Raw genomic sequence first — 24,980 nt, 5'->3', positions numbered from 1 at the left:
TGGTGAGGACTGACTGAGCCTTCCAGACTTTCTCTCATTCCTGCCAACCATGCCTAAAATAGGCAGCAAAAATGCCACTGGTTTGCCCTTATCCCCTACCCTGCAGCCCACAGTTGCAAAGCCCAGGATGGGCCGTGGGAGAGGGCGCCTGCACAGCTGCCAAGTGTGATCTGTCTCCAGTGGCTGCAGAGATGAGTATCTGTGATTACAGCTCCTGGAAGGTCACACCCTTCATTTCTTTTCTGTGGTGTTTGGAGAAGAGTCTGGCCTCTCCTCACATGTCCACAGCGGCGGGTTCAGCCTGTTGATAGCTTTCTAGGAGAGAAAAGACAGAGATGAAAGATGCCCCACAGGCCAGGCACTATGGCCTCAGAGAGTGGGGAGCCCAGAAGAGGAAAGTCCATACGGGTGACAGCGGCCAAGGGGTAAGGGGAGACAGGGGCAGCACAGTATTGTGGTATCTGAGAAGGACTTGAAATTTCATCATCTTTGTCCTTGTGGTGTGACTGTCCCTGCCTGCCAAGTCTATCCCCTGGCCCATCCTTGACTTGCTCTGTCCTGCCTCTCAGAGAGGACATCTGGAAAGGTAGCCCCAGACCCTTTGAACTTCACATTAGAAGCAGGTAGTTCATGAGGTAGAAGCTCCCACAGGAGTTGCCATTGGGGTGGCCTGTGGTCTGTTCTGATGCGCACCCACAATGGCCAGGCTGTTGGCACAAGGTGGCTTCCCTTCTCCAAGTGAAGACGGGCTCCATCTCCATTGATAAGACTTTTCTCCTCTCATGGTGGTTCTATTTCAGGAGAAAGCCTCCCCCTGTAGTAGGCACTCCTGCCTCAGAGTGAAGCCAGGCCTTTTTTTCTTGCTCATATTATGCTAATCACTCCTTGCAAACAGGCAGACTTTGTAGGAGGTTTGCCTGGTTTTAAATGAAACATACGCCTTTGAAGCAAAGAGCCGCAGTCACTAAAAATATCATTTCCCAGCAGTTGATCCTCTCATTTGTAAAATGCATGTTTCCATTGTTAAATCTGCGGCAGCCCCCTCTCGAGAGCTCTGCCATCCCTGGGCCACAGCCGACACCCGCCGGGCAGGCGCCACCTTCCCCAGTCCTGTTCCCAGGCTCTGCCGCTGAGGCTCTCAACTAAGGAGTCCAGGATAATCGCAGTTGTTGAGGATCTAAATACGTTCTTATTTATTGTTTAGAAATATTTAACCAGATAAAATAAAAATTGAAATACCGGAAGCTGAGGCAGAAGGATCTCTTGAGCCCAGGAGTTCAGGCTGCAGTGAGCTGTGATCACACCACTGCAGTCCAGCCTGGGCGACAGAGACCCTATCTCCAAAAAAATAATAATAATAATAATTAATGCAGAATATATAGCATAAAATATGAGAGACCCTTGGGCACCACCTCCTCTCCCAGAGGTAGCCTCTGTTAGCTACTGTTTATTTTCTTCCAGAAGCTTTTTGGTACACTTATGGACATAGGGCCTGGGTTGGTGCTATCTTTCCAGCAGTGGGTTCTAGACTCAGGACCTTCTGCTCAGCTTGCCTTGGTTTCACCGCTTTGCAATCTCTAGGCAGAGCATCTCCCTCAGGACCCTGAGCCCAGTCGGACACTGCCCTCTGCTCCCTGGGCCAGAGCACAGTGGCTCAGGGGCGCTTTCCCGCCTCATAGAGGCGGCCACATCTCAGTGTTAAATCTGCCCACCCAGCTTTCTCTGTGTGTGATTACCTGGCCTCTTTGCTCTGAGGGGCAGTGGCATGTTCATGGGGGGAGTTTTGCTAAGGGGAGGTCTGTAACCAAGACCTGGGGTGAGGACCCATCTCCCAGAGTGACTTCCTAGGGCACCTCACATCAGGAGCCTCTCTCATTCTCATGCATTTAATCCAGTGAAGATTTCCGGGGCTGGCAGGGAACACATGGACAAAAAGCCTATTTCATGCATCTTAAAATTCCCTGAAAATGTCTGATCACAAAAGGAGTATTTTCAGCCTCCTGGCAGGGGTGGGGGAGGGTACAATGAGAAGACCACCCCCCCTTCCATTTGCCTACAGACCTGAAGGAGTCCCCTCCACGCTGCCTTTGTCCCACCACTTCTGCTGCGGCTCTTCCATCCTCTCATCTATCTCCCAGCCTCCCAGAGACTGCGGCCGGCTACTGTGATATTTGCTCTTTGTTGCCAGTGGTGGGTATTAGTGTTTAACTTCCCGTACTGTTTTCTGACACTTAACTCAGTGCCCTTTAAGTGAGTACTTATAAAGGCTACAGAAACCCATCTCAGTTCATAAAATTTCACAAAACCCCTGGACTAAAGACATGACATGAGAAAGGCACTAATGGCTCTAGCTCCTGATCAGGACTGGCTTTGTCTGCAGAAGTCACACAGAGCCAGAAAGGCAGAAATGGCTGTGCCTCTCCACTAGGGTTGCCAGTGCTATGGAGGGAGCCCAGCCTCACGGCCGCCCAAGAAAACAGAGCTAGAGGCCAGGGAGAGCCCTGGGGAAGACTGGGTCTTCCCTAAGAGCTGGTCTTTTCTTCCTTCTGTCTGAACAGAGGAGATCAGAGCCGCACACAGTGGGGCTTGGGACCATCAAGGTAGAGACCAGCAGGGAAAGTAAATGAAACATCAGGCAGAAACTCAAGAACCAGGACCCAGGCTCTGCAGGTGGAGATGGGGCCAAGGGAAGACAGGCTTCACGCTGGTCCAGGCTCTGTGGTCCCACTCTCTGAGAGTGCTGCTGGCCTCTCCCGTCCTGGAGGTGGGGGTTGCACCTAGTCCTGGCACCTCAAAGGTCTTCCAGGGACTCTTGGTTCTGGAGGGTAAATGCACAGCCTTCGTGGTGGGTAAGGACACTAGTGGGACAAGGGTGGTGGCTCTCTGCTGAGAGGTGTGGAGCTGAAGCTGTGCTCCTGGCCCCAAGGGCACTTGGTGAGCACGCAAAGGTGCCACCAGAAATCAAAATGGCAGCCCAGGTTGGAACTCCTTCAGAGCACACTGAACCCTTTGGAGGAAAGTCACCATGGGAACATGAGATAACCAGTGAGTCACTGTGATCACCAGGGACAACCACAAGGACTAGGGAAGGAAAGCATTCTCACCTCAGGCTCTGGCCACATGGACACTGGGGCTGCTGGGCCCAAGCCAAGCACGACATGGCTTTGAGGCCAGAGGGGCTGATTGTGGGCCCTGAAAAGGCCTTGGTGCCCCAGCCCAGGGCTGGCAGAGGCGGAAGGAGGATGCTCGCCATCTGTAAATGTTTGTGGTTGTATAAACAGCAGCAGGGGGTGCTCCCTCAGCCTGGAACAAAGGGATGAGTCTGGGAATAATGGAATGAAGTAAAGGAAAATGTGAACACAACAGCCTGGTGACAGGAAGACTATTGGGCAAGTGTCTCCCCAGCCCTTTGTGGATACCATGGGGTAACCCTGGCTGACTCTCCCAGCTTTTGGCACTGCCTCGTTTCTCACAAGGCAACCCCAGTTGTTTGCAGGGGACATGGCAGCGGTACAGGGTGTGTTTCCCTTAGCTGTTTCTAGACAGGCTTTCTATGTGAGAGCATGAGGTCACATGCCAGGGGGTGAAGGGGCATCTCTGCCCTGGGCACTTGAGCTAAAGGGAACTGGAGCCCTCACATGGGTTAGAGGAGGGGCTGGGCCACAGAGGGGAGGTCTGTGTCCTTCTGCGGATGTCACACAGTGTGGGGCTGTCTGGCAGAGTGGGAACATGACCTCCAGGTCAAGGACCCAAGTTCAGTCCCAGCTGTGGCCCTTGCTATGTGGCCTGGAGCCAGTCATTGGCTTCGTCTCTTCCTGTGTCCCTTGAGGTTGGAGCGCATAGGCCTGACTAGAAGGTGACAGGGGCGTAGAGAGGCCGGAGGGTCCAGGATGGGGCAGCAGCACCCCAAGGTGCACCACCCTGTTCACAGGCAGGTCTCACCTCCGCAGGGAAGCATGACATGTCCCCAGGAGGAAGTTATGCTTACAGGGGCTTCAAAGGGAGAGAGGTTGCTTCTGTGGTTCTCTTATAGCTGACCAAGGAGACGCCAGGGCAGCTGGGGCTGAAGGATACTGTTTCCCTCGCCTCCCTGGCCCCAAATTAAGAGCACCAGCTTTGGCCACAGCTCCCTGGACACCAGGCATCATCATATTAATTGCCCCCCACCCTGGACCTGAGGCAGCAGCTGGCCTAGGACACATGTTCAAGAGCTGCTGCTCCATCCCAGAGAGGTTTCTGGGAACCTACTATTGGAGTCACCCCCATGGCCCCTGCTCCCCCCCCCCCCAGATTTGAGTCTGGACTATAGAACAATGGGTACAGTTTCCAGGCCCTGCTTCTTTCTGGGCCCCTGGGAGGCAAGCCATCACCCCAGCAGGACAGCATCATCCTGACCAGGTGTGGCCTGTGCCTGCCCACACAGAGATGCCCCCGGGGTGGAGAGAGGTGAAGGAGCCAGCTGCAGATATGCTGTCCTGGACAAACTCGGCTCCGGTCCACCAGAAGGCCCCGATGACATCTGTAGCTCAGGTGGCCTGAACTGTCTTCACAGAAAAGCACATCCAAGGAGCCCTGCACCATCTGGGCCTGGGATCTGTGTGTTGTGTGTATGGCAGTGACATTCTATGTTGGCTTGGGAGCTGGGTCAGGCTGGCCCACCAGGGACAGTGGCAGGGCCTCTAATCTGTGCTCCACATGCATCCTTGTTAAAAAGGCCACAGGGCTAAAATGTGGCCTTTCAGTGTGGCCATGTTGAGACACTGAATGTACATGACGTGCCTAATGCAGAGGACGCACTCCAAAACTGTCATTTATGGCCGTTATTAGGAAGGAAATTCCAACTTGCAGGAAATCCCTGTGGCAGGATACAGGAGCCCAGGTGGGCTCACGGGTTCAGACACCTTTCAGAGTTTCTTAGAGTTGATTGTCAAGGAGATGTCAGCATTTCTGTTGTCACCTGTCCCTTTGTTTTCATGCACTTTGAGGGTTCAACACTTAGAAGCCACATGCCTCTATATACGGGTTTGTGGCCTGGGCAATGATGCAGGCCTGGGCAGGGGCCAGTCTGACCTCACTCCTTTACCCCACTGGCTGTCTCCACATCCTGTCTTGCTCTCCCTTTTTCTCCAGCACCAAGACAATGTCTCAGCCAAGTCCCCAGGAGTTTTCCCTGCTGCCTTGGCGTGAGAGCCTCCATCACAGAGGTCACACCCCTGCCTCTAAGCCCCTACCTCTGAGTTGCACCCAGCCCTGTTCTCCCTGTGGGCAGAAGCTACAGCCTCTTTTCTGGAACATGAACCCACACTCATTGTGAGATGCCTGCTGAGTCCCATCTAAGGGCCTCCTTGCAAATTCTGAAAGTGCTTTAAGCAGAGCCAGATACCTCATAAACCCTGATTTCACAGTGCACCTGATCCCCAGGCCCCTGAGTGTGCATTTCCATGACCATGGTGTGACGCAGGCCACCTTGTCCTCTCCTGCTGTTACTGCTCTGTTCCACAAGCATCCATCCCCTGTTGCCCACAGGGGCCCAGCCCTGGGCCTTGGGAAGCTGTGGTCTGGATGGAGGAAGAGGCCAGAGTTTGAGGAGGACCCAGGGGCCAACGTGGGTTTAAGATGGAGCTGGTAGGGAGCTAGCGGCAGGTGAGGGGGTAGGGTATTGGAAAGGACCCCTGAAAGGGTAGTGGGATTGGCTTGGCCAGAGCACATAGAGAATAAGGCCAGGCTGTCCACTGGGCCACGGCAAAATGCCTAAAGTCCTAGAAGAAGGTAAAGCCCCTACACCCTGAGTAGCGGAAAAGGCAGGAGTCACCTCTCACGTCTCTGTGTCACCTTCAACTAGCCCCTAGAGCAAACCCTAAACCTAAAGTGAGGGAATGGCTCCTCCCACAGGGTGAGGACCCCTGCAGATCTCCAGGTGAGTCCAGTTGTCTGGCTGCCCCCAGCCCGCACAGTCCGACCAGGGCTCTTCTTAGGCAGAGGGACAAACAGCTGAGAGAACTGTAGGTCTGGCCTCCTCCATACCCCTCCCACCAGCTCCCAGCGAGCCCCAGAAAAATAAGTCCTTGCACATCCTCCCCCTCCTCCCACCTCCCCTCAAGAAACTTTTAAGTGTACCAGACGCACTGGCTGTATTAAACATGGTGAATTTTTAAGGCATGAGTTGGCAGGGTTACCATGGCTGCCTCTGCCCTGAGGGGCACACTGCCGAGGATTGATTGAAATAAATAAAACAGATTTACAATTTTCATACTTGGGAAGCAGAGAGTTGGAAGGGAAGATCTGGAGGGGGAGGGGCCGGATGCAGTGAAACTCTGGAGTTTTCTGAGCTGTAGCTGGGAGCCCGCTCCTTCCCTCCCTTGCTGGGGTGTGCTGACCCAAAGCTGCTTTCTCTTTAAATTCCTAAAGGATCCCAGCTGCTGAGCAGGGATGGGCCCTTTTCCTCTGGGAACAGCTCTGGGTGCCTCTGTGTTTTCTGGCCTTGATATTAGGTTGAGCTTCAGGTTTACTGGCCATGAAACTGCAGGTGTCTCCCAGAAAAGTGCCCATGGCCCACTAGGCCTGGACCACCGATGGGGACATGGACACCAGCCAGTAACCAGCACAGAGAGGAGGTAAGGGCTCAAGCCTCTGTGTGTGACACTGGCCTAGTCAGTGGACCACAGGCAGCTAGGGATAGAAGTGAAGGAAGGAGGCCCAGGCTGCAGGAGGGGAGGGGACCGAGCCACGAAGCTCTGGTGATCCAGCCCTGAGGCTGCTTACAGAGGGCAGCGGAGTCCAGCTACCCTGGACTCTCAAAATCAGCAGCCAACCCAGCCTCTGAGTTTCCATGAACCAGGACTACAGGCCGTGTCACTCCTTAGAATCCCCCAACTTGTCAAGAGCTGACAGTGCCTGCAAGGGGGCATAGAGACTCCTGCCTCCATCCCCTGTCACACCCCCACCAAGAAGCTGGTCCTGGGGCCAAACCTCGGAGAAGCAGAGGCATAAAGAACCAGGTGGTGGGACAGCATTGAGGGGGTGGGTTCTGCTGCGCGTTTGGGGCAGTTCCAGGTTTCAGCAGGTAGACCTTCCTGTATCTGTTTGTGGCCCAGCCTAGTGGGGGGCGCAGAGCAAGACCATCCGAACTACTGCTTCTCAGGTGGCATTAACAAGGCACAGTTGGGAAGGACTCATCCCACTGATTGTGTGTGAGGTGGCAGGGTGGGCTGGGAAGCAGAGGGTTGAAGCACTGGGACACACCCACCCCACCCTGACCCTGCCTGCTGAGGCTTCTGAGTCCTTTGTTGGTCCCAGGGCAGGCAAGGGCAGGCGTGGAGATAAACTCTAAATGGCAAGTGGGGATTCCCAGGTGGGTGTCGGGCCCTCACATCTATGCCTTTCCCTCAGTGTTAGCACCTCTTTCTACTCAAGGGGTTTAGACTCCAGAGCATCTCCACTGGCACTGCTGTTCTGCATACTCCTGGTGGCCACCTCCTTAGTGTGGATAGCTTACAGGTTGGGACAGTCGAGAACATCACAGGTTTTAAGAGGGGGTGATCACTGCAAGCTGTTTCCCCTTAAACTTCTCGAGTCTGCCTGTCCACATGCCTGCCCACAAGCCTTGGGTCAGCTGGCCAGAGGGGCAGGCTGTGCCCACCAATGTCCCTGAAGGCCTGCACTATCAGGCCGGCAGGCACAGGGGCCTTCCTGGGCCCTCTCCCTCTCTTCCCCGCAGTCATCCCTGCCATAGGTCAGACGCATCAGCTGCTATTGCCTTTGGGCATTCTCTTGAGGAGAACAGACCTAAGGAAGGAGGAGTTGGGGAGAGCGGGTTGGTCCAGTCCCCCACCTCCCTTAGGTGGCTCTGTGCTGAGGGTGGGCGGGTGAGGTGGTGGGAGCGCAGTGTGCCCTTACTTGGTGATGAGTGCCAGAGGAAAGTCAGGGGCTGGCTCGAGCGTCCTGAGCAAACAGCCAAGGGACCTGGGAAGAATCGGCTGACAGTGCAGTTGGGGGAGGCTGTTTCTGTCCTGGTAACATTGCTGGTCCTGTTTTCAAAGGATGCAGGCAAATGGGGTTGTGGGAAGAAGTCGTCCATCTTCCCTGAAGCCACAGGGCAGAGATGAGGACAAAGCACAGCAGGGAGCCAGTGTGCCTACTCCCAAGAAGGACACCTAGGCCAGCCCTCTGTACTCCAGGGCCCACACTCCAGGGAATGCCCAGGCAGGGGCTCTGCTGCTGTCCACCCACAGCCCGGGGTGGGGAAGAGCCCCTTGTCCTCCAAAATAAGGCTCAGCTTCACTTACGTTGGGGAGGGGCTATCCAATCCCCAGAGAGCAAGTAAACTGTGGCCCCTCCACCAACCCAGGACTTGCCAGAGAAGAAGGTGCCAGGCTCCCACCACCTTCCAGGCCAGGCCATATAGCGTTAGGGCATGACTGACCGGTCTAGAGCCACCCAGAGCCCAAGGCTGCTTCAACTTGACACTTCCCTCCTCCCACATTTACTGCCCTGGGTTTCACCTGAAGCAGGAACTGTGCTGGGTGCCAGGCAGGGGCTTGGAAGAGCACCTCCTACCATGGGTCGCCCTGAGGCCTGTGGCTGTCCAGGCTGGATCCTGGGGCATGGTGACAGTTATCCAGTGTGGGTGGTCAAAGGTACAATGATGTGAGGCTCACCTAGCTTGGCAGGTGTGTTCAGCCACTGCCAGGCAAACGGTGCTTCAGAGTACCTTACCGGCCCACACCAGAGCCAGGGGAGGGAGGGGAGCCAGAGCCATATCTTTCCTTCCCTGGCTCCAGTGGGGTCCTTGGCCTTGGCCTTGGCCTTTTGAGGCTGCCCCCAAAGAATGGAATCCACAGACCAGGCAGGATTCTCCATTCTTAAGGGAGAGTGACAGCCTCCTCTCTCCGGTAGGAAGGTGGTTCAGAGCATACCAGCGCTCACTTGAGAGCTCCTGGTAAGGGGCAGAGGAGCCAAAGAGAAGCAGGTCCTACCCCAGCACGAAACTAGACCTGGCTGGAAGGAGGGAATCAGCTGTCCAGACAACAGCAGGGAGCCTGAAAGGGAGAAGCAGAGCCCCAGCTAGGCCACCAGCCCCACTGCCACACACTCATGTACGGACCCTGTCCTCCTCTAGCCAGGGGGGTGGTGCAGTCCTGTGCCCTCCCAGACTCTGTTCAGGTTTCCTGCCACCTCATCTCTCTGCCTTGTCCCCAAGCAGTTTCCAGGCCATGGTCTCACGATGAGTAGCACTTTAATATGGGTGTTAGAAACAAGGACAGATGCCTAATACTCACGAGCTGGGTTCCATCATTGACGCTGTGCTTGAGAGCCAGCCAGGCAGTTCAAACCGGGCTGGGCTCAGCAGAGAAGTGATGACGCACCAGCCCTGCCAGGCAGCCATCTGCCAGGCCTCCACCAAGCAGGGACAGCCCCTGGTGCTGCTCACAACAGGGACCAGGGAGGCAGAGTTTTGACGAGGAACTCAGGTTCTGGATCCTCCATCCTCTCCTGGTCAGTGACGTGAGTGGTGCCATGGGTCCTCTCTGAACCTTGGAATCCTCTTCTCTGCATGAGAGTGGTAATCACACACCCTGCACAGGTTATGTGAGGGCTCAGTAAGAAGCCACTGCAGGAGCTCAGAGCCCAGCACCAGGCACATGGTAACCCTGGGCCATCTATGCAGATCCTGTGTGGCCCCGGGATTGAAGTGAAAAGTGGGCCCCCTTTCCAACCTCCCTTGAGTCAGTAGGAGGCATTGGCATCCTGCTAAGGCTCCAGAGCTCTCTATGGTAAGGTCCAGCTGACCTACCCCCATTCACCATCCCCCCAGCTGCCCAGAAAAGTGCCTTGCCCCTGACAAGCCCTCTGGGAGGGCTGTTCTTACCCACCACCCCGGCGGGATCCAGGTGAGCTGGCATAGCACCCTCAGCCTGGGGACCCAGTAAACTGAGGGGCCCTGTGAGCAGCTGACACTCTCACTGTTACTCCTGTCTTCTTGAGGCCTTGTGAACCAGGGGTCCAGGAGGTGTTTTCCTTCTCCCCAAACCTGGGGTGACCTTGGGGTAAGCCGAATGCAACCCTCACCTTACCCCACTCCCTTGGTGGAGCCCCGTGAGCTGCCCCTCCAGGCTCCTGGACAGGGCTGGCAGGAGCGTACAGAGTGTGGTGGGCCCCAGCTGCTGCTCTCCATGGGTGCCGCTCCTAGCTTCTCCCTTTCCCCTCCCCTCCCGTGGTGTTTTAATTAGCAGTGCTCAGGGGACGCTTCTCAGGAGAGGCCGGGGCAGTGTGTTATTGCTGATCCTTCAGCTGTCATGCAGGCACATGCTCCCAAGTCTCCTGAGACAACCTGGCCTCCCAGAGGAGGAGGCCAGGGCATCAGAGGAGACTGGGCAAGATGGCCAGGCCTGGCCTGGGCACAGGGCTCACGCCTGTAATCTTAGCACTCTGGGAGGCCAAAGCAGATGGATTACTTGAGCTCAGGAGTTCAAGACCAGCCTAAGTAAGAGCAAGACCTTGTCTCTACTAAAAATACAAAAACTAACCAGGCATTGTGGCAGGCACCTGCAGTCTCAGCTACTCGGGAGACTGAGGCAGAAGGATCTCTTGATCCCAGGAGGTTGAGGTTGCTATGAGCTGTGATGATGCCACAGCACTCTACCCAGGGTGACAGAGTAAGACTCTTATCTCAAAAAAAAAAAAAAAGAAAGAAAGAAAGAAAGAAAAGAAAACCCCAAAACATGTAATATCAGGGCAGCTTCTTTTTGCAGACCAGAGTATGGGTGCCTGGGAAGGGGCAGAGTGAGGCTGGGCATGTCTGCAGTCTTGTCCAAGAGAATTTCAGTCCTTAACACAGCAGTGTCCAGTGATAATGACTGAGCAACTGCTGAACCAGGCCCTTTCCTTGGTTTGAGGGGAGAGGAATGGGTGACAAGGATCACAGATAAGGCCCTGCTCCTTACAGCTCACATTCTGGCCAGTGAGACAGACCTGGTACATCAACAGGATGATTTCAAGTAGGGTGGGTGCCTGGGAAGAAGCAGGACTTGCTCTGAGGGGGGAGTGTGCACACCAGACCGAGGCTTTGCCAAGACCTGAGGATGGAGCCCAGGCCTCGAAGTCCGGGAGGCAGATGCCCAGCAAGGCAGAGCCAGCCAGGCCCAGGCAGAGTGGGGAGCTCAAAAGCTTCACCGGGTCGGGGACAGAAGAAAAGCCCAGAAGGCAACAACATCATAAGAGGAGGGACAGTAAGAGCTTAGGCTGGAGAGGAGCCAAAGGGTGTGAGATCTTGCAGGCCACAGTGAGGGTGGGCTTTATTTTATATCCAGTAGAAGCCATCCACATGTCCCCAGCAAGGGAGGGGCGTGCTCTGGTTGGCACTCTTTAGGACTGCCATAGGAGTGAGACATGTAGCAGGAGATTGACTAGGCAAAGGGGGTATGTGCTCCCAGAAAGAGGGGCTAAGACAGGGCAGGGATGAGAGGTTGGGATGTTCTCTGAAGGCACGGCCCCCGGGCCTGCCCACCGGAGTTCATGGAGGGGCTGGGCAGCAGGGACAGTTCTTTGGTTTGGGCTTGAGCAGCTGGATGGACAGGAGATGGAGGAGAGGTGGCAAGTCTGTGGGGACACCTGGAGTTGGGTGTCAGGGATTGCCCCCAAACTTTAGTTTGAAATGCCTTTGAAAAGCAGCAGTCCCATCCAGAGTTCAGGGGTTCTCAGGGCAGGAGGGCACATGTGGTAGTCACTGATCTAGAGACAGTTTTGAACACATCCACGGGACCAGAGACCCGCAAGGGGCATAGACTAGAGAGAGAAGAGCAGAAGGGCCATCCCAGTGTTAGGGGAGGAGGTGCAGCAGTGAGGTGAGAGGGAATCCAAGAGGGTCGTGTGGCTGGTGGCAAGAGAAGAGGAGGGTAATTCAGAAAACTCTGCCATCCCTGACCTTGTGCAGCACTGTCTGCATTCCCCGGGTTCTCTGGGACACCCAGAGGCCTTGGCACCCACCCCTCCTCATCGCCAGCCCCTGCCTGTCCTTCGCACCCTCCCCAGCTGTCCTCACATTCGTGACACCCCCACCCTCCGGCTGGCCCAGCCTGTGATCCCTGGAGAGCGCTGCCTGGCAGCAGCTCAGCTGTTGGCCTCTGTCATGGAGACGGCAGCAGCTGCAGGCGACGGGCATTTGTGACCATTTGTCAGAACGCTCCCCTTCCTCCCTTGCCTGCCCTTCTGGAACATTTCTGTCCCACGGCCCTGGAGACAGGGCTTATCCCAGGAAGGGAGGGCTAGGAGGGGATGGGAAGCCCTGTCCAAGTTCAGCAGGGCCACCACCTCCCGGCCTTGGGCTTAAGGCAGCCTGGCCAGCCTTCCCTCTGGTGGGCTGGCTGTCATCCCCACTGGGAAGGTTCCGGTCCCTGTCCGTGTTCCAGACGCTGGGCACCTGACACAAGCTGTCTCCAGTCTTCCCAGCTGGCCTCTGAATGTTCCCCCTACCTCACAGCAGGGATGGCCCCTGGGTAAAAAGTGGAGAAGTTGTGCAGAGACCTTGAGATCACACAGCTGGTGTTTGGGAGCTCCAGCTCTGACGCATCTGCCCACCACCTTACAGCAGGGGAACACGTGCAAGGCTGAGATGAAGTGGCCTCACGTCCTGCGTCCACCACTCACCCACCCTGCCTCGGCCTTGTTTAGATTTCTCTCATGGTTTCTTGCCCAGGCCTGCTGGTTCCAGCTGGGACTAGGCTGGAGATGGCCTGCCCACTGTTTGCGCTTCGTGGTTTGACCTCTCCGTTACCAAACTCTCTGGGATTTTTCCAGGGCCAGGGTGGGGAGGAATCTTCTCCAGCCTGGCCCCAAACCCATGGCTGGTATTCAGAAGCAAGCAGGAAACAGGGCTCGATAACACTGAGTCTAGCACAAGGTCAGTGACCTGGGAGGATGTGGACACATTCAGGCATGTTGCCACAGACGTGGCTCACATCATGCAGCATGGGGGACCTTGAGGACTCAGACCCCTTGTCTGGTGCGTGGCAGTGCTTCCTGGGAGCAGAGTGTGGGAGGCAGGCAGCACCCAACCCCCACCATCCACTTGCCCACTCCTGTACGGCCCTCACCTACTTCCTTCTCAGTTTTCAGGAAGCTTCCAGATCCCAGGGACTCCTAATGGGAGTCCGGCCCTACCCCAGCTAGGAAGCCATCACCCAGGGAGCCTTTAGGCTTGTCCCCTAAAGCCAAGCCCCTGAGGGCACATGGGAAAGTAGGGTGGTCAGAGGCTTCCTCAGAGCCTGTCCTCAAAACCCACTTATCACTGTGGACACCATCTTGCCCCAGAGACCCTGGAAAAACTGCTTTTCTTCATTCTCAGGGTTATTTCTCTTTCTTATAATATGGAGACCGAAACATAGAGTTTCACAGAGCCCAATTCTTGTCCCCCTCCCCCCAGTAGTCTTGCTAGAGGATAGACAGTGGAAAGTCGTGGTGCAGGGGGCAATGGATCCAAGCTCTGATCCTCAGGAATCCTGGGGCCTTTGTCAGGTCACTTCTCCCCCCTGCCCCAGACTGTCATCTGTACAGTGAGAGAAAAACCCCAGGTCCTTATGAGGTTCATTCCATAAGTACCTGCTGGGCCCCTGCCACCTGCAGGCATGCCCAGGCCAGGGGAACAGCAGTGGGTGGAGCAGCAGTCACTGCGGCTTAGCAGCGGGCAGGAGTGCCATGGCCTGGGGGACATTGCTGACACAGGTGGAAAGCTCAGGATGTGCCCCTGGCCCTGTTCATCATCAGTAGCCAGAGGGGGCCAGGCTGGAGAAGATTCTTCCCCACCCTGGCCATTTCCCTTGTTGGTATGGGGACGGGAGGTCACTATATCCTCTAGAGCCCAGAGGTGTTGGGCCAGGCAGGCAGTGTTGAGAGGTGTGGAGTGGGGCCCAGCAACCCACACAGGCCTCAGAGTCAGGGTTCCACACCAGCCCCCTAGGGAGAGCAGGCTTCCGCACAGAGGTCTCCAGAGCAGCCCAAGCCCTGACCCCCACCACCCGTTCCAGGCAGCTCTGCCTCCTGCTCAACGCAGAGAACATCTTCCACTCGATGGCTGACATCCTGCTCCAGGAGGAAGACCTCAAGTTCGCTTCCACCATGGTCCATGCCCTCAACACCATCCTGCTCACCTCCACAGAGCTCTTCCAGCTACGAAATCAGCTCAAGGACCTGAAGACTCTGGTACGCCGGGTCAGAGTCTGACCCCAGGGTTTGTTCGCACGTGTCCCAGTCCTCCCCTCAGTAGCCCCAGGCCACTCTCAGGAAGGCGATGGGGATGAAATTGAGACCTGCCCAGTCCAGCTGAAATAGACCCCTGAGTGGAAGGCTGTGTATAAGCGCTGACCACCAGCTGAGTCATCTGCTGTGGAGGTCTCTGCCTGCAGAAGGGTCTGTAGTCTCTTCAGGTTCAGGTGCCCTCCCTGACCCTCCCCCAGCCCTGCCTTCTCTGCCTGACACCCTCCCTTACCCAAATCCCCCTTCCCCCCCGCCCCAAACAGAGCCTCTACTGGCTCTGGTCCCACTCCTTTTCAGGGTCAGGCCTCTGAACAGTAACCTTGCCAGGAGCTAAGGGGTTAATTACTCTCCTGTCCTTGTCAGCCTGGCCCTTCTCTCCCATAGCTGTACTGTGTCATAAGGTACCTCTCATAAGCCAGGGTATCAGGTTGTTGCCCATCCCAGACTTTGGGTGAGGACACACCAAGGGTTGCTCAGAGAGAACAGGGAGGCAGACACTCGCTCCCCTTATGACTTGAGGAGAGGTTCAGGGCCGAGCATGGCGGGCTGCAGCAGGCCCCATCCTCAGTGCCAGGGCTCAGGCTTTGTTCCCCACAGCCTCTGCCTAGCAGGACCCTGCAGACCCTGCCTCCACACCCTCCCCCGGAGTCTTAGGACATCCAAGCTCATGTCTGAGGGCGTCTAGGGCCAAGTGGCTCAGAGTGATCCAGGCCACAGCCCTGCCTTCCTCCTGTGGTTCTTTCCAGACATTCGCAGAGGCCTTAAGAATGTTCATCAGGGGCAGAGGTTTCCCCCAAGTGTGGGCTCAGCTCCTGGGCTGGCCTGCACTGGGAGGAGGTGGTGTTTGAGGACAGAGGGGAGGATGCCACTGGGAGAGCCTGGCCTCTGAGGAAGCTTTAGCCTGCTCCCCTTGCCTACCCAGCCCCACTGGCCCCAGAGTTCTGAGGGGCACAATTACTGTTGTTTTGCCCAGGGCAGTAACACCAGCACAAAGGACAGGCTCCTGACCAGTCTTTCACCACTGTGCAGCTCTGTGGGACTGGGAGGTAATGACAGGGTCTGAGGAGGAATTGTCAGCGTTTCCTTTGTGACAGCTAGCTCCCAGCTGGGCTGCCAAATACGGTGGGGGGATGAGCTGGCTCTCTGCTCCCCTTCCCTCCATCCTGGTCCCACAAGGAGCAGGGCCCTCCTAAGTGCTCTCACTCTTCTCTTTCAGGAGAGCCAGAACCTGTTCTGCTGCCTATACCGCTCCTGGTGCCACAACCCAGTCACCACGGTGTCCCTGTGCTTCCTCACCCAGAACTACCAGCACGCCTATGACCTCATCCAGAAGTTGTATCCTTCCCTCACTGTTTGGGTAGGCCACTGAGGGGCAGGAGGGGCTGGGTGACCCCCTCCCCACCCAGTGGGGTGTCCAGCAGCCATCTTCCTGCCCTTGGCCCTCTGCTCAGCCCCAGGACTGCCCGACCAGGGTGCTGTGAGGGATGAATCAAGGACAGCACAATTAGCAACGGGCAGGCCACCTAAGGGCCTCTTAGAGGGGAACTGGCCTTGGAGAAATCTTGTGAGTTGGGATCTGAGCTGAGTGGGCCTAGCCTAGCCTAGCCAGCAAGTGGTACCAGGCCACCAGGTGAGGGTGAGCCCCAGCTCCTTCACCAGGGATGAGGCAGGTACACTCTGTTCACAGCAGTTCCTGCTGGCCACTTTTGTTCAGGGCTCTGTCGGTCAGGGGTTGAGGAGAAGGCCCTGGGCAGGTGCAGGCAAGGCCTACAGGCTCAAGCTCAGGAGTGGGCCTTCAGGGCCACAGAGCCAGAGCCAGGTAGACTCAGCAGGAGATGGGATGGGGGAAGCAGGCTGAACAGAGGGGCTTCAGGAGGGGAAGAGCCTGTGCACACCTCGACTCTGGCCCCCGTAAGAGGCACCAAGAAGCAAACAGCTTCATCTGTGAATGCCTGGTGTGCAACCCTGGACTTGGTGTGAGCTACCTTGCCTGGGTCCTTGCAGGGTCCCTGCTTTCCTTCCCCAACCCAGATCCTGGTCTTCTTGGCACTTGTGTGACCCAAATTCTGGCTGGCCACCACCTAACACACTTGCTGCAGCCCTGATGTGGCCCTGTCTCCTGCCCAGTCCTCTCTGACAGGCTGTGGGGCTGTGATAAGAGCCTCTAAAGGCAGGCACAGTGGCTCACGCCTGAAATCCCAGCATTCTGTGAGGCCAAGGCAGGCGGATTGCCTGAGCTCATGAGTTCAAGACCAACCTGAGCTAGAACGAGACCTCATCTCTAAAAATAGCTGGGTGTTGTGACGGGCGCCTTTAATCCTAGCTACTCAGGAGTCTGCGGCAAGAGAATCACTTGAGCCTGGGAGCCTGAGGTTGCTGTGAGCTATGACGTGACAGCACTCTACCAGGAGCGACAAAGTGAAATTCTGTCTCAAACAAAAAACAAAGAAGGCGGGGCCTGTGGCTCAGTGAGTAGGGTCCTGGCCCCATATACCAAGGGTAAAAGGTTCAAACCCGGCCCCGGCCAAACTGCAACAAAAAAATAGCTGGGCATTGTGGCGAGCGCCTGCAACAGCTACTTGGGAGGCTGAGGCAAGAGAATCGCCTAAGCCCAGGAGTTGGAGGTTGCTGTGAGCTCTGATACCACAGCACTCTACCAAGGGCAATAAAGTGAGACTCTGTCTCTTAAAAAAAAAAAAAAAAAGAGCCTCTATACCAGAGGATATAGACAAGGCAGGTTGTAGGCAGGCCCAGAACCTGAGTGCACACGGGCGGCTTCCATCTAGAGGGGACAAGGGAAGAGGACACCCTCATGCGCTCTGTATACTAGATCCTGCTCATCAAAGTCTGCACTCTGGGCAAAGGAAGTCAGGGACCGGGGTGAAGGCCACATGGTGCTGCCAGCTGCCAGGACAAGCGCCAGGCTGCACTCTGCCACGTACTACCAAGGTGGGACCAGCCTGGCACCAGCTCTGCAGCTGTGGCTGTGCTGGCCCAGCGGTCAGACTTTCCTTGACTGCCTACCCAGCGGGGACCTGGAGGTCACTGTGGACTTCCTCACAGAAGTGGACAAGCTGGTGCAGCTCATCGAGTGCCCCATCTTCACATGTGAGAGTCCTGTGTCTGCCTCACCCACCTAGCACGCCCAGCATTCAGCTTTTGGCCAGGCTGGAGGGAGGCCCAGCTGAGCCAATCTCAGGATTGGCTCTTGGCCAAGGCTGGGGGGGCAGGGAGGGCAGTCACCCCAGGGATGCTTCTGGAATGTCAAGAATGTAGGGCTGGGAATGACAGGACTGAGAGACCAGCTGGTGTGGGGATGGGGTACACAGAGCAGAACTTGGGACCTGCCTGTGTCCCTCAGGTCAGTGCTGACAGTAAAACCCACCTGAAGGCTAATACCAAGGCTTGCCCAGGCCTGTCTCCAGCTACTCCTCTAAGCCTACTGCCCTCTGCCCTGGCTCTCTGAAGTCGTGGGGCCCCTTGCAAGTGCTCCTGTTTGCCCAGAAGCCATGCCCACACCTCTTGGGAAAAAGAGTTGGAGTTTGCTGAGAGTAGGTGGGCAGGAGCTGCCTGGTTAGTAACACCCAATCTGAATGTGCAAAGGCGGCAGCTGGCTGGGTGAACACCGCCCCGGCACCCCGGCACACATGATGCCTGCTGCCCAAAGCAGGCACACTCCAAGCGACACCCATGTGTTAGCACATAGAGAGCTGGGAGGCAACCCTACCAGGGGCCCCCTTCCCCACTAATCTGGCCACCCAGGCCTGCCATTCTGTGGCAACAGGTCTGACCTACCCAGCCTGAGTTCTGGAGGCCAAAGTAAATGCAGGAGCTAAGAGGCCCTCCTGCCCTCCCCCAGCTCCCACTCAGAGGGCTTGCTTCTCCCAGCAGCAAAGTGCCATGGGTGACTGATGCCCCTGTTGTCAGCAGAAACCACCAAAGCCTGTCCCAAGTGTGCCTGATGTGTCACCTCCCTAAGAGCCTCCCAGGACAGGCACCCACTCACCCAACCTGACCCTGGAGGAGCCCCAAGCACTTTCTCCTCAGGCCCAGGGCCTTGTTGGGGAAGGGTGACTAGACTACAGGAGAACGCACTCCTGGCCCAATACCCCGAGTTGCCTGGATCTCAGTGGTGCTATCTAAGCCACAGGAAATCCCAGGTTTTCCCCAAGGCCCAAAGGGAAGAAAAGACTCCTAGGCAGGCCCATGCTTCTGCCGGAGTGGCCAGCCCTGGGGCAACAATATGGGTCTCCTCTACTTGTGCCTCCTGGGGAAGAGGCCCTAGTCTGCTGCTTCCTTGCCCCCAAGCCTAGCTGCTTCTGGGGATACATGGTCACTCCAGAAGCATAGCTCTCCCTACAGAGGATGCCCAGACTCTACCTGAAGAGACTCACAGGAGAGCTGTGAGAGCCTGTTTTGAGTCCAGTCTCCCCACGGGCCTTGGGAAAGTGGGGCCTGCCTTGCACAGGAGCCAGCAGGCTCCATGCATCTCGGGTTGGTCTGGGTGCTGGGCAGAGACCCGAGTGCATCTCTCCCCTGGCAGAGTGGGAGTGGGCTGGTCTGAGCTGGAGATTCAAAAGCTCCTCCCAGGCACTCCTGGGCTTTGGTGTGTGTCACACTACACACAAAAGCATTTTTCCATCCTGCTCTCCCTTAAAGCTGTCCTAATCCACCGTCTTTCTCTCCAGCACACCCTATTTATAGCTCTCTTGTGCTGGCACGTGCAGGGCCGACTGGGGAATCTGTTACACTACAAGCCCGAACCCTCATTACTGGGGAGGTAGCTGGGCTTTGGGGGCAGGGGAGTGGGCCAGGCCCAGCAGCGGTCTGGGGGTCACCGAGCTGAGGTGACTGCTAGAAAGATCAGACAGACAGGCAGGTGGGTAGAAAGGAAGAAAGATGAGATCATGGAAACAGCCAAGACACTCCTGGCAGAGGAGGGGGCAGGCTGGGTTGGCTGGGAAGGGGTGCCTGCCTCACCACAAGCTTAGCAACCTGGCTGACCCACTCACGGGCTGTGGGTGCCACTGTGCTGGTGGCCCCAGCCAGACTGAGGCTGGGGCTCTGGGCTGGATATGTTCCAGAGCGGTGCCAGACCTCTGACCCTTGAACCTTGGCCTCTGTCCCCTGCCCACCACAGATCTGCGCCTGCAGCTGCTGGACGTGAAGAACAACCCTTACCTGATCAAGGCCCTGTACGGCCTGCTCATGCTGCTGCCCCAGAGCAGCGCCTTCCAGCTGCTCTCGCACCGGCTCCAGTGCGTGCCTAACCCCGAGCTGCTGCAGACTGAGTAAGTGCAGCTGGGTCTGCGGCCCTGCCCCCAAAGGACTTTCCTGATATGGAGCAGGACCCTGGCTGAGGTGTCTGGTGAGGAGGGGTGACTGAGGGGCTGCCAAGGTCCCCTTGCCTCAGCTCTCACCCTTCTTGTCACTGCAGCCACAGTCCAGCCTCAGCCACTTGCCCTTTGGCCTTGCACATCCAGGTCAGAACATCAGGCTGAGGTGCTTATTTACAAGGAAGGTGGTATATAGTAGCAGTATGTTCTCTAAGCAGTCTCGGCCAAGCTTAGGACAAATTCTAAAATCTCAGATGGCATCCAAGAGTTACCCAAACAGAGTCCCTGCCCCAGCTGAGAGATGGCACCCTGGTGGCAGTCAGGCAAGAGAATGAGAGAGGGCCCAGTCCAGGCATCTCCCAGGCCTCAGATATCCCTCCCCACCCTGGCTGTGGTAAACTGGACTTGGGAGCACTGGGAGACCCCAGCGCTACTAGGACCTTCCCAGCCCCCTGCTGGGTGGGGTGGCAGATGAGTGCAACCGGGGCTCCCTGCTCTGGCCCAGGCACACCTTCTCCCAGAGGCCCAGCTCAGCAGCCTATGGGCAGGGGCCCAGGCCCCCATCATGCACCCAGTGCAGCCCCTGCCCCAGAGCCTGTTGGGCTGTGTCTATATTTGGTAACCCTTGGAGGCTTTGCCTCATCCACAGGCATTTGGCATCCGAGATGGAAAATTTCACTTGTCAGGTCGCCATGGAAACGGGCAGAGCCACTGAGAAGATTTACGCTGAATGGAGTGCACCCAGCTTGCATCAGATGCCCTGTGTGTCTAGAATTCCCTCCCAGGCTGTTTGAGCCACTCAGCGGGCCTGTGCCTGGCTCTAGTGAAGGGCCTCAGGCTCTGCCCTTGGGGTGGACACAGGCAACCTTGAGATGGGCATACCCGTGCTCAAGGCCCCTGTGTCCTCCACACCAGCAGGCCTCGCCTCCACCACCCCACCTGGCCCCGCAGAGGCACCTGTTGGTTGTCTGCCCCAAGCCAGCTAAACAGGCTCAGCCCCCAGCAAGTATGGCCCTCACCAAGGCCCAGCTTCTGTCCTGCCTGCCCCTTCCCCAGACAGCAGTGCTCCAGGTGACAGGAATAGCCCTGGTGCCAGCTGTTGTCCCAGCTGCTCAGGGTGCCAACCAGGTAATCCCAAGGAGACAGCATTGGCATTGGGTACACTGTGGTGCCCAAGGGAGCAGGGAGACAGCCACTTGGATTCCCTCGACCAGAGAGCCGCCAGCCCTGAGATGCAGAGAGAAGCCCTGGAGCCACACTGCGGGTTACTAGCCTGGCCTCTATGTTGGCCTTTGCAGCTCCATGTGGGTGTTAGAGTTGCCCTGGAAGCCACTCAGGAGGGGAAGGGATTGTTAGAAGGGGGAAGCTGCAGGAAGGGCTGCTTCACTGTGACCTCCAGTTTCTCCATGGGAACCAGCCTTCCCAGGGGAGGTGTATCGGTCAGGCAGCTGACCCTATGGTGTTAAAGGTCAGTGTCACTGTCGGAGACCTGTGTGCTGCATCTCCTCATCCTGGAGGATTAGGCACAAGGCTCTAAGTATAGTTGACCTCTTCCCATATTCATCCCAGGGTAGAACAAGTGTGCAGAGGGAAGCTGGGAGAAAGGATTTCTTCAGCATCCCCCATGATCAGAGTCAGGCAATTCTTGAGCAAGAGGGCTGGGCCTGGATTCAGATCTGGTCCAGGCTTTGCTGTGGATTTGCTGTGTGACCTCAGGCAAGTCTGATGCCTTGGTTTCATCAGTAAATGCACAGGTGGACTAAATGGGTGTGTGAGGCATTGCCCAGCCTTTCTTAAAAAGACCTGAGAAGAGAGATGATAGACATGGACAGTGGGCAAGGAAGGGCTTCAGGAACAGCTGGGAGAGGGGTCAGATTGCAGGGTTGGGCATAGAGGGACAGTCCCAGCCCTGGGAGGGGCAGGCAGCTGGCAGCTGCGTTGAGTTGCCTGACAGACCTGCCAGCCAGGAACAGCTGGGCAGTTCCTGCTCTCCTTGCCTGTCCCTCGTCGCTTGTTGTGTGTCCTGAAGGCTCCAGCAGAGCTCAACAACCATGCCCCCACCTAGGCTTCTGGGCCACTGCCCATGGACCATCTCTTCAGTGAGGCAGGAGGGAACCTCTGAAGGAAAATCTAGGGACAGGTGTGTGGGTTGAGTGGCACCAGAAGAGACCAGCTCAGGGTGCTGGAATCCCAGCTCTGCTCCGATGGCTGGATATCCTCAGCCACTGAGTGCCTGGGGCTGTTGTAGACAAAGAGTGAAAGGGTTGAGCCATGCTCCAAAACCAGGCAGTGCCTCCTAGCCCCATGGGGACACATGCTTCCCTGCTCCCAAGATCTCAGGAAGGGTCGGCCATCATGAGGAGCAGGATATAGCCCACTCCTCCTCATCCCCACCTGCTCCCTCCCCTCCTTCCCATGGAGAACACACCACTAGAAAACACCTTGCGTGGTGTCTGTGGCTGATGCTTTACCAGGCCTTGTGCCCCTGCCTCCTGAGGGAGGTCAATCACCACTGGCACCACAAAAATCAAAAGCAAGTGGGTGGACCCCACCCAGGGGTCCAAGAATGGACCACTCTGGGCTCCCAAGAATGGGGAAGGACCTCCCTGGCACAGTCACCCTATGGCCCAGAGAACAGCCTGGGCTTCTGAGGAAGCCAAGGGACACCTGGAGCTCAGAGCCCTAACTCTAGATGCTCCCTTAACATACTTGGGCCAAGGCCACAGGGACAACACTGATGGGTGCCCACAGGTCTGCATGCTGCTCCCCCCAGTGCTCCTGGGAAGCCAAAGCATTAGGCCCAGGGGAGACTAGGGGGTTTTAGGGAGCTGCCAGCACCAGATTACAAGCTGGGGGTGATGTGCACAGATGCTTTTGATCTTTGTGGCATTAGCGATGACTGAGCCCCATTCAGGAGGCAGAGGGACAAGGCCCAGCGCACAGTCAGCCAGACACTATCCCAGGTGTTTTCTGGTGGTGTGTCCTTTACAGAAAGGAGGGAGGAGAGCAGGTGGGGTTAGGCAGAAGCTGAGCAGGGGTGTAAGACACTGCGTCTGGGCTCTGGAAGATGTCTCAGCTGTGGGAAGAGTCCACCATCCTGGTCCTGCCTGCAGCCTCCTTGACCAATGCCTGTCAAGCTCCAGCCATTGGTCTTTCCTGCCGGGTGGAGCTCATGAGTGAGAGCTCTATTGGGGGGAGCGCCACTGTGTTTCCCCCAAAGTGGCAACCAGCACACACCACCTTAAGCTGCTGGACACCAGGCTGAGCTCTTAAGACACCATGTCTGAAAGAACCCTTACAGCCCCCCCTTTACAGCTGAGGAAACTGAATCACGTGCCTAACATTAAGTGGCAAGGACAGGGTTATGCGGCTGGGTCCAGGTCTGTCTAGCTCCTGTGCTCAGTTGCTGCCTGGATGCTCTGTATTGGAGTCTTTTCATGAATACAGAGGGCTGAGGGGTCTTCTGCTTAACTCAGCAGCCCGTGGTCTTCATGAGACCCTGACCAGGGCCACCAGGCCTCAAGGGCTGGAAGCAGATACTTCTCAGAGCACAGGGATCTTCTCCAAGCCAGGGAAGCCAGAGTGAAGGAGTAGTCTGTGAGACTCAGCTGGAGAGCAGTGAGGGATGGGACAGCAGCTCACAGGCTCTGGTAGCCAGAGCAAGCTAAGCGCTGGGCTTGAAGTTGCAGTCCCTTAACAGCTAGGGAGCCCTGTGCGCACTGCAGCCTGCACTGCACAGCCACATCCAGACCTCCTGGGGACGGTGGTAGCAACAGGAGCATAGGAGCTATCACAGTATCCAGTGAAGAGACCAGTTCCCCTTCCCCCAGAAACAGGGAGTGAGTATAGGCCTCAGGGCCCCAACACTCAAAAACAAGAATCCTGCCAAGTTGAGGGCCCAGCAGAGACTTCAGTAATGCTTGTTGTACCCAGCCCAAGCCCAGCCCCAGAGAAAGGACTAGGTTGCCCCCTCCCCCTTGTCCCCAGACCCTGTTCCAGGCCCCAGCTGGCTTCCTGGCTGGCTGCTGGCTCTGGCTTTCACCCCAAAGGGAGCCACTGGTAAACAGGAAATGCTTCCCTATTAGATGCCTGCTCTGGGCCTCATCGCCAAGCCCACAGGCTGAGGGCAATATCCAAGCAGCAGGCGGCAGGGGTTGGGGGGGTACTAATGGGGTGCCCCAGTTCTCTAGGGTAGCTGCTGGGCAGGAGGCTGAGCCCCACCAGCCTTGACTCGGCTCCAGATCCCTTGCTCTCTACCCGTAGCCCCCATGTGACCTGGTGCCTGATGCTGAGCCTTCTCCCTCCTCCCAGAGCCAGTCTGAATGCAGCCCCCAAGTCTCAGAAGGCTGACTCCCCCAGCATCGACTACACAGAGCTGCTGCAGCACTTTGAGAAGGTCCAGAACAAGCACCTGGAAGTGAGGCACCAGCGGAGTGGGCGTGGGGATCCCATGGACCGGAAGATCATCCTCTGACAGTCCTGACATGAAGGGCCCAATGAGTGGTCCCATGAAACACTCAGGGTCTTCACCCCCACAAACCCTAGGAACCTGAGAACCTGCCTCTCAGGGCCAGGGCTGGACCTGACCACCAGCCCAGGGCTGGGCCGGGGGTGGCCGGATGCTGCTCTATCTACCCAAGCTCCTCTCAGGGCCCAGGCCCTCAGTGCTGTCAGCTCAGCTGCACCTGCCACTCAGATAGAGCTGGCTGCCCACCCAGTGGGATGAGAGGGACACAGCCTCAAATGCTACCCATCCCTTGGAATCAGTCTCTTTCTAATACCCTCTTGGAAAAAGATCTTGAACTCCTCCAGCCCAGCAAAGCTCTGGCCTTATGTGTGTGTATGTGCATACATGTGTGAATGTGTGTTATGTACATGTGTATACATACTTGTATGCACATAGAGGCCAGCACAGAGATCTCTACTGAATGATGCACCTCTACACCCCAATAAAGAAATAACAGAAAACCCTCAACCCAAACCCACCTGCTCTTTTCTGTCCTGGACACCTGATCTCATGGTGGCCCCAAGGAGTCCTAGCTGCACCCCAAGGGCCTGGGGTCCAGTTCTCCACCTCTAAGACCCACACCTACAGAGCACAGGCACTGGCCTGCCCTGGGACCCTGAACGGTAATCTGATTTCCATCTTGTCAGCATGAGTCATTGGGCAGTGGGACGTCCCCACGATGGGAGCTGTACCTCAGAAGTTTCTGGATGGAAAGGGAATTACACACAGCAGAACACTTTGCAGATCACTGGGTGATGAAGGAAAGGCCCAGAGGCCAGTCTAGGGACAGACAGGTGCCCCAACCCTTGCTTTGGCTGAAAGAGTCCCTTTTCACCCATACCTGTAAACCAGGATCACCTGTGCCCAGTCTTTGGGAAGCCTGAGTT

At 56.7% G+C, this 24,980-nt stretch overlaps 1 protein-coding gene across 1 annotated transcript in view; it reads left to right on the top strand.

Annotated features, from left to right (window-relative positions):
- Positions 1-24,561, top strand: part of VAC14 (Vac14, PIKFYVE complex component) — a 106,478-nt gene extending 81,917 nt beyond the window's left edge. Inside the window, exons 15-19 of the mRNA XM_003791375.2 lie at positions 14,022-14,196; positions 15,467-15,585; positions 17,279-17,358; positions 19,391-19,541; positions 23,898-24,561. Coding sequence (XP_003791423.1) covers positions 14,022-14,196; positions 15,467-15,585; positions 17,279-17,358; positions 19,391-19,541; positions 23,898-24,060 — 688 coding nt within the window. The 3' untranslated portion in view covers positions 24,061-24,561. The remainder of the gene's footprint in view (positions 1-14,021; positions 14,197-15,466; positions 15,586-17,278; positions 17,359-19,390; positions 19,542-23,897) is intronic.
- The last annotated feature ends 419 nt before the right edge of the window (positions 24,562-24,980 follow it).

Source organism: Otolemur garnettii, unplaced genomic scaffold (genome assembly GCF_000181295.1).
Source record: "Otolemur garnettii isolate 467f Iridium unplaced genomic scaffold, OtoGar3 scaffold00047, whole genome shotgun sequence".
Taxonomy (NCBI): Eukaryota; Metazoa; Chordata; class Mammalia; order Primates; family Galagidae; genus Otolemur; species Otolemur garnettii.
Note: the sequence above shows the minus strand (reverse complement) of the source record. Positions and strands in the feature narration are given on the sequence as shown.